General features: G+C 41.5%; 2 protein-coding genes across 4 annotated transcripts; one reads left to right on the top strand and one right to left on the bottom strand.

Annotated features, from left to right (window-relative positions):
- The first annotated feature begins 705 nt into the window (after positions 1 to 705).
- gys1 (glycogen synthase 1 (muscle)) lies at positions 706 to 10,417 on the top strand. The gene is made up of 16 exons (XM_079642588.1): positions 706 to 866; positions 2,948 to 3,066; positions 3,427 to 3,608; positions 4,500 to 4,691; positions 5,341 to 5,526; positions 5,660 to 5,804; positions 5,993 to 6,110; positions 6,314 to 6,434; positions 6,549 to 6,655; positions 6,785 to 6,844; positions 7,342 to 7,534; positions 7,762 to 7,888; positions 8,442 to 8,537; positions 8,644 to 8,807; positions 8,892 to 8,972; positions 9,062 to 10,417. The coding sequence occupies exons 2-16, from the start codon at positions 2,949 to 2,951 to the stop codon at positions 9,299 to 9,301; spliced, it is 2,130 nt and encodes a 709-aa protein (XP_079498714.1). The 5' UTR covers positions 706 to 866; position 2,948; the 3' UTR covers positions 9,302 to 10,417.
- On the bottom strand, positions 9,744 to 13,086 carry aspdh (aspartate dehydrogenase domain containing). 3 transcript variants are annotated; one of them, XM_079642589.1, is made up of 8 exons: positions 12,995 to 13,086; positions 12,826 to 12,888; positions 12,587 to 12,731; positions 12,354 to 12,438; positions 12,049 to 12,198; positions 11,756 to 11,979; positions 11,532 to 11,671; positions 9,744 to 10,609 (listed from the first exon to the last, which is right to left on the bottom strand). In XM_079642589.1, exons 2-8 carry the CDS (start codon positions 12,878 to 12,880, stop codon positions 10,572 to 10,574), a joined length of 837 nt encoding a protein of 278 aa, XP_079498715.1. In that variant the 5' UTR covers positions 12,881 to 12,888; positions 12,995 to 13,086; the 3' UTR covers positions 9,744 to 10,571. The 3 variants fall into 3 exon arrangements, with proteins under 3 accessions (XP_079498715.1, XP_079498716.1, XP_079498717.1); XM_079642590.1 differs by having other exon boundaries at positions 12,826 to 12,885; positions 12,995 to 13,083; XM_079642591.1 differs by having other exon boundaries at positions 12,826 to 12,909; positions 12,995 to 13,061.
- Between the last annotated feature and the right edge of the window lie 1,497 nt (positions 13,087 to 14,583).

Genomic DNA, 14,583 nt, shown 5'->3' with positions numbered 1-14,583 from the left:
CGATTCATTGCAACGGTGTCCCTCTCGCGTGTCAGCCGGGGGGGGGGGGGGGGGGGGGGGGGGAGAACTGCGCTGAGAAGAACTGCGCACAAGCCGAGCTCATAAACCGAGTCCCCCTGCGCAAAGTGAGGCCCCATGCAGCCTGCGTGATCGGCCTGTAGGGAGGGACGGCCCTGATAGTAATATACAAATAACACAGTGCTTCCCATACATCGACATACAAACCACAGATCCTCAACTCCGGTGTGTCTCACTCATTAAGGCGAGACACGGCAGGCGACCCCCACTTTGGGAACCCCTGTGTTAGACAGACAGGTGGCAGCCTGTGTAAAGGGTTAGAGCAGGATATCAAAGAGATATGTAGAGGGGTTGGGTGACTTAATGTCACTAGTCACGTTGTATTCTCACAACTATGCTCCTATGACCCTTAGAAGACATTATAAATAACTTACTCCCTCCTGGTTTCCCATGACTCCCCCTTTTGTATTGATGAAAGATAATTCACACCAACCACGGCATCCCCCTTTAACCTCTGCTCAGCCAATGGCGTCTTTCAGCTGAGGAAGACGCCCAGTTTCCGTGTCGTCGTGTGCAGAGGCGGAGATAAAGAGGATACTGAGGCCAATAGGAGTGCAGCTCATGAATAATGTCACAGCTGATCTTACGCATTCACCAACCAAAACCTTCTTCCTGCAACTGTCCCTCAATCTGACAGCAAACGCACCAAACCAATGTGGATCGCTGGCATTTAACTAGAGCCACCGCCCCCTTTTTTCTCACTGTCCGATGGTTTTAATGTTTTTGGACTGACTGCGACAGCTGCCCAAGTGTTCATCATCTTCGTGAAGTTAGGACAAAACTGAAGGGTGAGCAGACATCCGTGTTTTTATTCTCAATTACTGAATACTTCCTAAAACAGACTGCGGCGCGCACGGACGCTGTCCTTTTGCGCGCGTCCGCTGCTCCAGGAGATGCATTTTGTCACGTCCGCTCCTCAGCTCGTGAGAAATACACACAGCAGCATGCATATTCAGCCGGAAGGTCTGATGTCGGGTCGATAGTGATGTTGTTTCACCTGCTAGTATTCAGTCATCGCCCGAAGCAGTGTGTCCTCCATTGGGACGGTTTTTGGACAAAGCCTGAATTGAATATTTTCCTTTCCCAAGACCTGTAGGCCCACTGAGCAGTTCAAATCAAAATCTGACTTTGACAAGGGCATGAGGACGATAATTATAGTGAATGCATGTTCATATGAGTGTCAGTGATTCATTATAAAGCATCCATAAAGTGTGGCTTCCCATGCACTATGTAAAGGTTCCCATACAAAAAGACCCTACATTGAAATGCAATGAGCAACAGTTCAGCTTTTACACTGGTATTTACTCTCGGTTTAAGGACATTGTTTTTTTTATCTGTTTGTCTCCATCCATATCAGACTAAACTATACAACTGATCTCATGGGCAGCCTCGTTTAAAGTCCCTCTCTTTAGAAAAACGTGTTTTGCACTTCATTACTTCACTTGGATATCCCAGCCTCACTGTGCATTATATTGTGTGTGCTGTTGAAGTTCAGATGTATTTGCATATAGAGTCAAGATGTTGGAGAAAGAGTAAAATAAACATGTCTGCAGTGGATATTGAAGATATTATCTGATGACACAGATACATACAAATGGTGAAAAGTTTATTTGGCAATATGTTTGTCATTGATTTGATGGCACTTTTTTATTTCGATTGGTGTCCCGGCCTGTATCATGTTGGACAATCAGTGACATACTGTTAGCCTAAACTAAACTCTAATCTCGAGTCTGAAATCCCTTTTGTCTGATATCAGTTCAGGACAATCACTCAGACATTTGAGATCAGCTCATTGGTTAGATTCACTGATTGAATTTCTGGTGAGCAGTGTTAAAACCACTTTTTAGATAGTACTGTTTTCAGGATTAAGAGCATTTCCTCTGTGACACAATCGAACTACAACTGTTAGTTTTGGGGAGTTTTTTTCCACATGTGTCAACTTGACATGATTTCAACATTTCATAGTAGTATGTCATCAATCACTGGATCATGTTTATACCTGATGTTGTGTCTTTCTTCAGCCTTTGACACATCACTCTGATATGTGTTCAGGAGATTGCACCAGAACTGAAAAAAAAGTCATATTTTATAGCAGGAGCGTAGTCCTTTCCTTATTATGCCTTTTGATTTTCTCCACTGCTAAAAGTGAGACTGATAATGTAACTTTTGTTGCAATATATGAATATACATGTTGTGTGTGTTATGTAAGTCAGTAGTTGAGTGAAGTAGTCCTTTTGACCTGAAAAAACATATACATATAATCCCTATCACAGTGAACCACTTCAGGGTTGGGTGTTTGCACAGGATCCTATAATAACAGCCAAAGGTAAAGCTGATAAAGTGAGCAGAAAAAAAAACATTGAAACATACAGGATACTCCAAAGGGTGATTAATTTTTTAAATAAAAGAAACAATATTTAAAAATGTTTGACTACAATTGAAATCGTCAGGGTTTCCCCAGGAAGGATTGTGAAAATTGTAAAATAATTGGGGAAAGTGGTGTTTACATCACATCAGTGTTTCATAATAGTGTTGAGAAATAGTATGTGGAGTCTGTTAATGACTGATGACATATCTGTAGGTGTGAGGAAATGTCAGTCACAAAAAGGTTACAGTGTTCAAAAAATCTCTCAGTTACTGTCATCTCAGGCAATTGGTTGAAAGTCATGCAATTAAACGTTTTTGTATCCCAAGGTTAAAGTTATAAAGCTGTAATCCTTTGGGCACAAAACTAATCACATTTCATTGTAAAAGGTTTGTTTCTTAGTGTTAATTGATCACACATCTACAGACTCTTGGTAAATTAAATAAATCAATGACCATCATGTAAGTGGTCCCATCTCATCTGAGTGTGTTTGTGTTGACCCAGCATGCCGCTGGCTCGCAGCCTCTCTGTGACGTCCTTGTCTGGACTGGAGGACTGGGACGAGGAGTTTGATTTGGAGGACGCTGTCCTTTTTGAAATTGCGTGGGAGGTCGCTAACAAAGGCAAGTCTGTCTGTGTGGTTGGTCCTTGCTCGTGTGTATTTATGGCTGCACTTTTTATGCAAATATACAGTTTGCATTTATAAAAACTGAATGGAAAATGAAACTCTTATACACTCAAAACGCTTTACTAGTTCCTCCCTGGGACAGCTGCTTGGATAAAGCGGCAGCTAAATAAAAAACTTCTCAAATCACTTTTTAAATCATTATGTTTGTGGTCAGATTTTCTGGTCTAATCTTGTTTATTAACACACGCTGTAAGAGAGATTTTTAATGCTTCGCATTTTATACAAGGTTAAATCTCATGATATCTTTGTCTGGACTTGTGTTTGTACGTGTGGCTCGTTTGCTTCATGTGTAAAGTTGGAGGCATCTACACCGTCATCCAGACCAAAGCCCGTCTGACCGCAGAGGAATGGGGGGAGAACTATTTCCTGGTGGGTCCCTACGTGGAAAGCAACGTGCGCACTCAGGTGGAGCTGATCGAGCCCACCAACCCGGTGCTGAAGAGAACCATCGACAAGATGAACGCCAGTGGGTGTAAGGTACTACCACACCTGCACCGTAAATACAACACTGCTGCTGAAATAAACCTTTACGTCACACTGAAGGACAAGGTCATTCTTACTACCCATAGTAGGATTATGTGAGTTTGAATTACACCAAACATTTTAGAGATCATCTTCAGACCCATAGATTGTATATATAAAGATCAGGCGTGGACCACGTCTCTTAACCCAGTGACATTTCCTTGCAAAGGTTAGTGGTTGTATCGGTGTCTCTCTCTCTCGCCCTCACTCCACCCACTCCAGAAATAGAAGACTATCTGTGTGTGTGAGTGTGTGGGGGGGGGGGGGGGGTGTGTGTGTGTGTGTGAGTCTTTTAGAGCTTTGTGCTGTGTAACCCGGGGAGTGCTGTGGAATGATGGGTGAAGGCTGGTAGTGCTTTTTAAAGAGATAGTGCCGAGTTTTCAACAAAGCTATCTGGTTCACCTTGAGTCATAGAACCTTTAATCTCTCAACAGACCAGCACCAGACAGTTAGTTTCATAAAAGATATTAAAGTCCTGTGTTTCTACATTAAATCATAACCTGCATTTCAGTTTAGTCGTACTTCAAGTTTGGAGTTCCCCTACTTTTAGTGCTATTCAGCATGAAAATGATCATCAAGGTTAATCATGAATGGGATGGTTGGATGTGTTAGTGTAACGAGTGCCTTACAAATAGAGCACTTTTATATTCGAGAAAGAAGGACTAAACCATTCAGTTAGTGAAAAAACATGACGTGAACGTAAAAGTAGGTGCTCACTAATGCATGTAACCAAAGAAATAAGTTACTTATGTGAATATGTTTTCCTAAGATTGCGTAGTATTCGTGTTTGGCATAAACTTTAAATACTAATTTATCTATTTCCCCTGTTTCTCCATATTCCTGCAGGTGTACTTTGGGCGGTGGCTTATTGAAGGCAGTCCCTATGTTGTTCTGATCGATGTGGCGTTCTCTGCCTGGTCTCTAGACACCTGGAAGAGCGAGTTGTGGGAGCTTTGTGACATCGGCGTGCCTTGGTTTGATCGTGAGGCTAACGACGCTGTGCTGTTCGGCTTCCTGACAGCCTGGCTTCTGGGAGAGGTCAGCAGGAGGAGAACTGTCAATCGAGAGAATGTTTATGCACATTGAATGTAACATTTTGTAGCTTTGTCAAAATGAAAGGCAATATACTGCGTGTTTATGTGCAGAGAGGATAAGTTATCTGTTGGTCCTTGAAAAGCTTGAAATGGTTTAAGAAGCCCTGAGAGGCAAGGGGGAAAAAAATCTGATCCAAATAGTTTTCTCTACTATATAATTTGTTGCTTATGAATTAAAAAAACAGGCAGGATAATCCTCTTAATTTACTTAATTTGTAAATTTTTGAAAAATATTTTGTTGTGTGTTTTTGTAATATTCACTATGGCCACAAGAGACTGAAGTGCAACACTAGAAATTGTAGCACTAAAAGCATTAATGTTTTCTTCAAGGTGAGTTTGAATTTCTTCATGCACTCTACTTGCTAACCCACATTAACAGTACTGTAATTAGTGTGTACAAAGAATTTAAGAATGGATGTTTTGGGTAGTGGTGTGCTTTAGCATATTTTTGTGAAAAATGAACATCAAAACAACAAACCCCTTTTTCCCTCTCAGGGCTTCCATACTTGAAGCAACCATGAGGTATAAGTGTGAATGCATGTTAGTGTAGATGTGCATAGTCCATAATAACCCTGTTTTCTCCTGTATCGCAGTATGCAGCCCAGAGTGAGGAGCCTCCACACATCGTTGCTCATTTCCATGAATGGTTGGCAGGTCTGGGTCTGATTTTGTGCCGACACAGACAGCTACCCGTCGCCACCATCTTCACCACCCACGCCACTCTGCTAGGAAGATACCTGTGTGCTGGCAATGTGGACTTCTATAACAAACTTGCAGATGTACGTGTGTAACCGTGTATACCTTTGTTTCAAACCCCAAATCATAACAATCAGAAAAACATGCATTATCAGACAGATACTCTACCAAATGTTTGCTTGATTGCACCCTCTCTCCTTTTTGTGTCTCGTTCAGTTTAACGTGGACAAGGAGGCCGGCGATAGACAGATCTACCACCGCTACTGTTTGGAGCGGTCGGCCGCTCACTGTGCACATGTCTTCACCACTGTATCACAGATCACTGCCGTCGAGGCAGAGTACCTGCTCATGAGGAAACCAGGTGGGTGGAGGTGAATTGAAGTGTGAAATATGGTCGGACAAACAGGTCGTACAGGACGGGGATATGATGTATTTCTCATTACTTTCTTACCTAAGGTTTCATCATTATTATTAGCAAACTTAAGTCTGACTGGTTTCTCTGCATTTATGTTTTGCGTTTAATGTCCTTATTTTTTCCATCGCACACAGACATTATCACTCCCAACGGGCTCAACGTAAAGAAGTTCTCAGCTGTACACGAGTTTCAAAACCTTCACGCTCAGAGCAAGCATCGGATCCAGGAGTTCGTCAGGGGACATTTCTACGGGTCAGACAACATTAACAGCACATTTAAAACTGAGCAACGGAATGCAATGCCTGCTAGTTAAATGCTCTTTTTCAAAATAATTGTGTAAGAAAGAGAAAGATCAAACTCCAAAGAATATAGCTATTTTTAGGCTAATTAGGATAAAGAAAACATTGTAATAATCCACCTCTTGTGACAGATCTTGTTTTGTGTTTGACCATCAGGCACCTTGACTTCAACCTGGACAAGTGTTTGTTCCTCTTCATTGCTGGACGGTATGAGTTCTCCAACAAAGGAGCCGACATCTTCTTGGAAGCGTTAGCCAGACTCAACTATCTGCTGAGGGTAAGTGTGTGTGTGATTGTATTCAGCTGTTTACGTACATGCGTGTGTGTGAAATGTTCAAATCTTAGTTGTGAGAGTTTAACCTCATAGTCCTGTATGTTCTTCCTGTTGCAGGTCAATCACAGTGACGTGACCGTCATTGCGTTCTTCATCATGCCAGCTCGGACAAACAACTTTAATGTTGAGACACTGAAGGGCCAAGCAGTCAGGAAACAGCTCTGGTGAGGTTTCTTCTTACAGTATATTCAACATAGTGATTGATATTGTGTCAAGTGTGTATTGGAATTGCTATACTCATTGACTTCTTGTTGTCTCATTACATGTATTCTCCTTTTGTTTGTCCCTAACAGGGATACAGCTCAGACTGTGAAGGAACGTTTTGGAAAGAAACTTTATGAATCACTTCTAGTGTAAGTTGACTACTTTCAGGCTCCTTCGTGGCACATTTAATATGAGAAATTACCTTTTGATTGCGCAATTCAAACTTGGGCGTGACAGAGTGCGGCCTGAAGGCAAGCTGTCATTTAATGTCTCAGGCGGCAAAGGCTGCTTCAGCTGTTGTGATTAAGTGTGATAAGGTGTGACCAAACAAAAAGTTGGAGAATGTGCAGCCAGAGTGTACCCGCAGGCAATTATTACAAGAACATTCTACTTGAAAACACAAACATCATTGGGGCAAGCTCCACTTTGCTGTCCCCTAGTGTAAGTTGAGCCTTATAACATCATCAAATGAAATGTGTGAAAAGATTTAGAAAAAATACACTTGATTAAAAAAAAAAGTCTAATAACAAAACAAAATCCAGAAGCTTTGTGGAGACATCGTTGAAACAACCTGTTGTACTGTAAATATGCTATTGTAGCCATTTAACACATTTCCTCCAAGTCTAAAACAAGCTGTTTTTATCAGTGGGCAGCTGCCCGATGTGCAGAAGATCATTGACAAAGAGGACTTCACTATAATGAAACGGGCCATCTTCGCGACTCAGAGACAGTGCCAGCCTCCAGTCTGCACTCATAACATGCTGGAGGACAGCAGCGACCCCATCCTCAACTGTGTGCGCCGTATCGGCCTTTTCAACAGCGCTGTCGACCGTGTCAAGGTAAAATCAGCTGTCAAAAGTCCTTAAATGGCCTAAAGAGCCACAAAAACGTGCTTTTGGTTCAGCCTGGGTTGAGGCAAGTTCCCATATATACACACACCCCTAATGATGCTGTAAAAGTGTACGTCACCATTTCAGGGTGCACATGATTCAAGCTTCATCCCACTACACTGATCCTGTTGTTGCTTTAGTTAATCCTGATACTGAACGTCTTCTCCCTCCTTTAGATTATCTTCCATCCAGAATTCCTCTCGTCCACCTCTCCTCTTCTTCCTATGGATTATGAGGAGTTTGTAAGAGGCTGCCACCTCGGCGTCTTCCCCTCTTACTACGAGCCTTGGGGCTACACTCCAGGTACGCCTCCTACATGCTGACGATGTGGATGTATGGGTGTAGCCTTATTGTATAATATTAACATCTTAATCAGGTTTAGCACATATTGGGGCTTAATCTGATTTTCTTCCCTTGTCTTAGTCAAACATTAGGGGTGTGAGAATTTGTGATGGTAAATATAGATAGGTGTGAGTGTAAATGGCTATTGGCTAATGCTTTACTACTCTTGGCACACCGTTTTTCTTTTTGTATTTAGTTTATTCTGTAAACTATTTTTTAAGGAATACTTTTGTTATATTAAGATTAAAGTGTTTCTATATTTGTTTTTCCTTGTTTATAAAGCTATATATCTCCTTATCTAATGAGATGTATGTCCTTATCCAAGATAACAGCATAGCAGATAATTTGTTTTAATATTGTCCAGACGTGTATTTATAACAGGTTGTTTAATTGTTGTTATTTTTGTATTATATTGAATGCCTGTTATCATTATTTGGTCTAAAATCTCCAATAAAATAAGACTTGTAAACAATAAACGTGCTAATATGGACATTACTGTTTCTGTCACCTTCAGCCGAGTGCACGGTGATGGGAATCCCATCAATCTCCACCAACCTGTCAGGCTTCGGCTGTTTCATGGAGGAGCACATAGCAGACCCCTCAGCATATGGTGCGTTTCTTATATTCAATCTGTTACATACTCAAAGTGTGTCTTTTTTAAAAAGAAACCATGGGATAACACGTCTTTTTCCACATCATGCTGTTTCTTTCTGCAGGTATTTACATCCTGGACCGGCGGTATCGGGGGGTCGACGAGTCGTGTAACCAGCTCACGTCCTTCCTGTTTCAGTTCTGCAAGCAGAGCAGACGCCAGCGGATCATCCAGAGGAACCGCACCGAGCGTCTGAGCGAACTCCTGGACTGGAAATACCTCGGCAGGGTGAGAAAAGAAACCCCAAGGACTCATTTTGTCTGCGTGATAACTTCAAGATGAATGAATGTATTTTCTTGTTTCCTGCTCCAGTATTACATATCCGCCCGTCACATGGCCCTGGCTAAAGCGTTCCCTGACACCTACATGTATGAACCTACTGAGCCCACCTCCGTAAGTCATGTGATTTATGAATTCAAGGTGAAATCTTCCCACTCCACCCACTGATTGTGATTCTGAAGCCTTTTGGTTCTCGTCCTCAGACCTCAGGTTTCAGCTACCCGCGACCCGCCTCTGTGCCTCCGTCTCCATCTCTGTCCCGCCACTCCTCCCCCCACCACAGCGAGGTGGAGGACAACGATGAAGAGGAGCGCTACGACGAAGATGTGGAGGCAGAAAAGGACCGCAAGAACATCCGCCAGCCCTACGCCCTGCCGTTCAAAAACAAAACCTCTCCCCTGGGGGCCAATGGAAACGGCAATGGTGACGATGATGAAAACTGAGACACTCAAACAAACACACACTCATACATACACACTTATACATGCTTACACAAATACATGCAAAACTTCACTAGTGAAACCTCCTTGTTGCAATCGTTGAAGTCCTCATGTATTTCATAAATGTGTGCAATTGTGTGAATGCGAGTGTTGAATTCTATATTGACTTGTTGTGAAAAATAGCATCACTGTCCCAACCTGTTCGTACCTCAGAGATTTTAGACAAATATATGTTCGTTTGGTATGTTTTTGGTATTGCTTCAGTCACACCAGCAGTGCAACCATCGGTTAGCGTTGTGGAAGTGCGTGCAGCAGCTAGAAAGGGCTAAACGACGGCTCAACAAGGAAACTAATCAGGATTGCTGGATTTTATAGTGTACTAACACTGGATAACATACTGTAGGTCAAGAAACATTGAAAGGATAACTATTTTTGAGCCGAAGTAGGGTTTTTTTTATACTTGATTTAATAATGGTTTAGAGTGAGGGAAATATCCTAATCCTCCTTGCATCCAAATTATCATCTGTACAAAATCAAAGCTATTTTCCTGGTTAAAGAATCTCTCTTGTAAAGACGGTGTCAGTGAGGATTCAGTGGACAGCACAGTGTAGCATCTATCTTTCAAATGCCTTGGAATGGAAATAAAATGCAAAACACACATACACACACACACACACATATACACACACACAGACACAGACACAGACACACACACACACACACACACACAGCAACCAATAATGTCAGAAAACAAAAGATGTTCTTCTCATTTTGAGGATCTGGTGTGTTTTAATTTTCTTCCCGCCATTTTGTATCACAGCCTTTCAGTGACAATCACGGATGAACAACCTTACACTCCTCTGTTTGTGTGGATTACTCCTCCGGGGTTTGACACGTATTTATTTGTGAAGGTAAAGAGATGAGATGGGGAGGAAAAAAGGGACAGAAAGTAACAATGTTGAGAACTGTGTCTTCAATGGAAGAAGAAGAAGGTTTTACCAGGCGTGCGCTCACACTCCGTACGTAACGTAAGAGCTTTATCATTTGTTAAAGTCTTGCACCAGATGAACTAATAATAAAGTTGAAATAAACATATACCTGTTAGTGTTTTACAAAAGATCTCTGGCTCTTCTTTTCTTGTATGCATGGCGTTTATTGGACCACAAATATACAAGGGTCTGTGGGTTTTGAATTCTCAGTAACATATTGATCCAGTGACTCCGCTGATTCATCTGGATCTTCTTGCTGTGGGGATGTCGAGCTCTCCTCTGCTTCAGCACAAGTAGACTCGGCCACCATGACCCTTGCAAACTGCAAGAGAACAAATCATCATAAGGGTTAAAAATAGGATTGATCACTACTCACATTACTTGCACACACATGTGTGCACACACACACACACACACACACACACACTCAGGATATTTTCTGTACTTATGACCTAAAGTTATTTGATGGCATTGTTTTCAACAGTATTCAGAGAAAGTACATTTACTCAAGTACAGTTTTAAGGTACTTGTTTTGCATTTAATGCAGCTTTATACTTGTATACGGTATTTCAGAGGGAACTGCTGTACATTGCTAAGGTTTGTTATTCAGCATTAGATGCCTCTGTATCACATATAGGAGAAAAACATCAGGAAATGAAGGAGTGGGAGATCTTTCTTTTTAAGAAGCCTCAGGCCAGACTCAAACAGGAGACATAGTGGTTTCATTAAACTAGCCCTGAAATATTGTTCTTTTTACTTAACGGATTCATTTAGCTGACAGCTGTAGTTAATTGTTGGATCTCATACATTTATGAAATATTTTGTTGAAGATCAAACACTTTGTGCTTGTCGCCCCTTACAAAAAGTAGTTTTGTTGCTTGAAGTTGATTTCTTTGTAAGAGAAAATGTTTGCAATTTTGGTAGCAGAACTTCTTTCTTTACATTGAACAGCTCTTTTCTTGCTTTTCTTTATTTTGAGTTAAGTCAAGTACTATTTATTTGAAAAACCAAATGTACAAGTTTTACATGTGAGTCAACAGGTTTTCCTGGTTGGAACCTCTGGACTAATGTACTGACATATAAAAGTATATCAGTAAAACGTGTCCATCTTCATATACTGTAGGTACATCAGTAAAGTAATGGATTAATTCATCACTATTATCAATATCTATTACAGAAAATGTCACTGTGTTTTTGGATTGGTATTTCCACTGAAGCAAAGGATCAGACCATGTTGGACTCACCTAGTAAACTATTCCAGAAGGAGTTGTATGTTGCGCTGCCGGTTACAGCTCCCAGTTTGGCTGGATTCCTCCTCACTGTGTGCACTGAGAAACCAGCTGGCCCAGTCACCTCCACCTCCACCACATGGAAGTCACTTAACCTGGGGGCAGGAAGAGGGATGACCAAGTCAAGTAGAGCATCAAGATATAATAGTCTGCATCAGGTAAATGTAGAAAAGACGTACGCTGTGTCGGACACTATCTCTCCCTGAACCCCAGTAAAGCCGAGTGTCCCTGCTGCCACTGCCGCTGCTGCCATGGTGTTTACATTGTTTGGAGCAAGTGGGCACAACTCTGCCACTGAGCCTCTGAACAAGACACGCCTGCCCTCTCCCTCCGTCCAATCAGAGAGGACGTCTCCTGTCAGCCGGAAGCAGGATGGATGCTTGGACATTCTTATGAACAAAGCCTGAAAACAAGTTGTTTGGTCAGAACAAGCCTACATCTCCTTGCACCAAAAACTCCACACCTGTGTTACCTTCAAGCCTCCACTGTCATTCAGCCTCTGGATGTCCTGGCCCCCCCATAATGCACCACTAGGGACGTAAAGTGTCCTACCATGCAGCTGAGCCGCCTGACGCAGCTTCTGGTTGAGATCAGGATCTGAGAGGGCAGAGGGAGAGCCCACCTGAGAGAAGGAGAAATACATGTACAAAAGAGGATGTGATTCATTGTTCAAACTTGTGTGAGAACGTGTGTCAAATTAGCTTCTGAAAATGGTCTGTAAATCTGAAAATGCTTTTTGCAACTATCACATCTCCCAAACAAACAGAACAATCTTACCAATAAATGAGACTGAGCCAGGAACTGAATCCCCAAATCCTTCACTATCTGAGGATGGCACACCTCTACAATCACATCACATCGCCTGTAAAAACACACATTTTAAATATGTATTTTCAAAACATGTCATAGGGTGTTCGTTGGATTTCTTCTGCTAGCAAAGAGATCATTACAAATACGTTAAAAGTGGTGTTCTGTGTTTGGTTTCATATCCATTTTGTTTGCGTTCGCACCAGTCTGCAAAGGACGATAGGTCACTGAGTATGAGTTCATCAGGAACTAAGCCTTTGAGCTTGTCAGAATTCCTGTTCCAAACAAAAGCCAGCGTGAGACCGAGAGGAGCTCCATCTTTAAGGATCCTCTCCACCAGGTACTGCCCTGAAGAACACACATGATACAATATTGAAAGGTATGAATACAACTGAGCAAAAGACTCATAAAGGTGTATGACATTGAGAGGGGGAGTTCACACCTAGATGTCCGTATCCTACAACTCCGATCCTTTGGGAGGGAGAACTGGTTGCCATGTCCTCTGCTGAAACAAAAAGTTAAAATCCTTCACCAACACACCAACATGTCAGTCTTTGACCTTACTCCCTATCTTGACAAGTATACTACTTTCTATGTATCGCTGTACTCACCAGATAATACCACAGCCCTGCAGAGTTGTGTTTCTCCCAACGTGAAGAACAACCAACAACTCCAGGAATTGTGGGTAAGCACAGTGCAAAGTTTGACTGAGAGAGGCCATAGTTAATCATTGTTAGTTCTCCCATGTGGGGTATTATCACTGAGCTCCTCCTTCACATGTTCAAGGAGCATCCAGGATCTCTCTGTAAAGTGTATCACAGAATGAAACACTGTGTGACGGATGAGGCAGAAGTAAAATCTTGATTTACATGATTTTTAAAATACTTTTAACTATACATATAATTTAGGGATGTATTTACCATTGACAGTGAGTGATTTTGGTTTAGACCTTTTTTGTTTAAAGACATTTCGCAGTTCCTGCTTCTCCATGTCAAGATTCGCTGCTTTTGCTTTTGAATATTTTTGAAATATCTTTAGAATTTTTCCTCCAATGTCTTCTTTTACTCTTAATACTTTAATTACATTTTCAATATCATACATACATACCAACCATACCAACCACTCTCGATGCATTTCTTTTACTTGTACTTTACAGTGTGCTATTAGTAGGGGAGACCAGGGACAGTTGCAACACTTTTTGGGCTTTTCCCCAATAAGTAAAAAAACATTTACAATAGGATAGCCATTTTGCTATATTATACATTATCAATATGTCAGCTACTGAAACAATGTATTTAAGAGGATTTTATTAAATAAGTACAGGTTGGATTTTTTTTTTTTTTTTTTTAACTCAACTGTTACAACTGTCCTTGTGTACAGGGACAGTTGTAGCACATGCCAGGCACGGTTGTAACATGTTAATAACGGTTACCTTTTTTCACACTACAAGACAACAAATAGGGAAAGCTGTCAAATTCTAAGGCAACAAGATTTGAATGGAGTTTCACACATCCTCCAACAAACAATGAACAGGATAACAGATAACACACACAGCATCATCCTCTGTGAAGGATTAAACTGTTCTCTGAGAGGTGCTTCTACCTTAATTATGTAGACCTACCTCCTTTGAGCTGAGATCATAATATAAATCAGCTGCCTCCATCAGATAGTCTCTCAAAAGCATCACCTGCTCTGTTGAGAACACCTTCTTTGGTGTCCAGTAGCCTACTCTTGGGGGTGTTTGTGATCCCTGACTCTCCAACCTCAGCCTCTTTGTATGGAACCGGTACAGGGTGACATGGCATATATCCAGGGACTTTGCCACTTCCCTGAATAATTGTAAATTGCAGCCCATCCGGTCAATAGTGCTAGGCCTAAAGGAGAATATATGTATGTGCAATGTCTATAGATGTAAATATGAAAATAATCCTAATGGATTTTGCAAGTATTTTTGTACTTGATATGTATCTAGTCATTAATGCATTGTTTGTCCTAAGCATCTCACTTATCTGTTGCAACTTCATTTGAGGCCCTCTGCAGCAGAGCAAGTGGCACTCCCCTGTCTGTCTTCCTCTTTCTAACATTTGGCATACTGTAAACACACAAACACACACACTTTAGGCCTACTGTACAGTATTTTATTCTGTTTATTTTTACAGGGACAATGCACACCAATCAACAATACAACTGTATGCTTGAA

The sequence above is a fragment of the Notothenia rossii genome (genome assembly GCF_949606895.1).
Source record: "Notothenia rossii genome assembly, chromosome: 8".
NCBI lineage: Eukaryota > Metazoa > Chordata > Actinopteri > Perciformes > Nototheniidae > Notothenia > Notothenia rossii.
The sequence above is the reverse complement of the archived record's forward strand: the minus strand, read 5'-3'. Positions and strand labels throughout refer to the sequence as shown.

Excerpts from the sequence above, each read along its gene's own strand:
- gys1 (XM_079642588.1), top strand. The coding sequence starts at position 2,949 with ATGCCGCTGGCTCGCAGCCTCTCTGTGACGTCCTTGTCTGGACTGGAG. Across the intron at positions 6,435-6,548 it reads GACTCAACTATCTGCTGAGG|GTCAATCACAGTGACGTGAC; the intron begins GTAAGTGTGTGT and ends TTCCTGTTGCAG. Across the intron at positions 8,538-8,643 it reads AGCAGACCCCTCAGCATATG|GTATTTACATCCTGGACCGG; the intron begins GTGCGTTTCTTA and ends TTCTTTCTGCAG.
- aspdh (XM_079642589.1), bottom strand. The coding sequence starts at position 12,880 with ATGGCAACCAGTTCTCCCTCCCAAAGGATCGGAGTTGTAGGATACGGA. Across the intron at positions 12,732-12,825 it reads TGTAGGATACGGACATCTAG|GGCAGTACCTGGTGGAGAGG; the intron begins GTGTGAACTCCC and ends TGTGTTCTTCAG. Across the intron at positions 12,439-12,586 it reads CTATCGTCCTTTGCAGACTG|GCGATGTGATGTGATTGTAG; the intron begins GTGCGAACGCAA and ends GTGTTTTTACAG.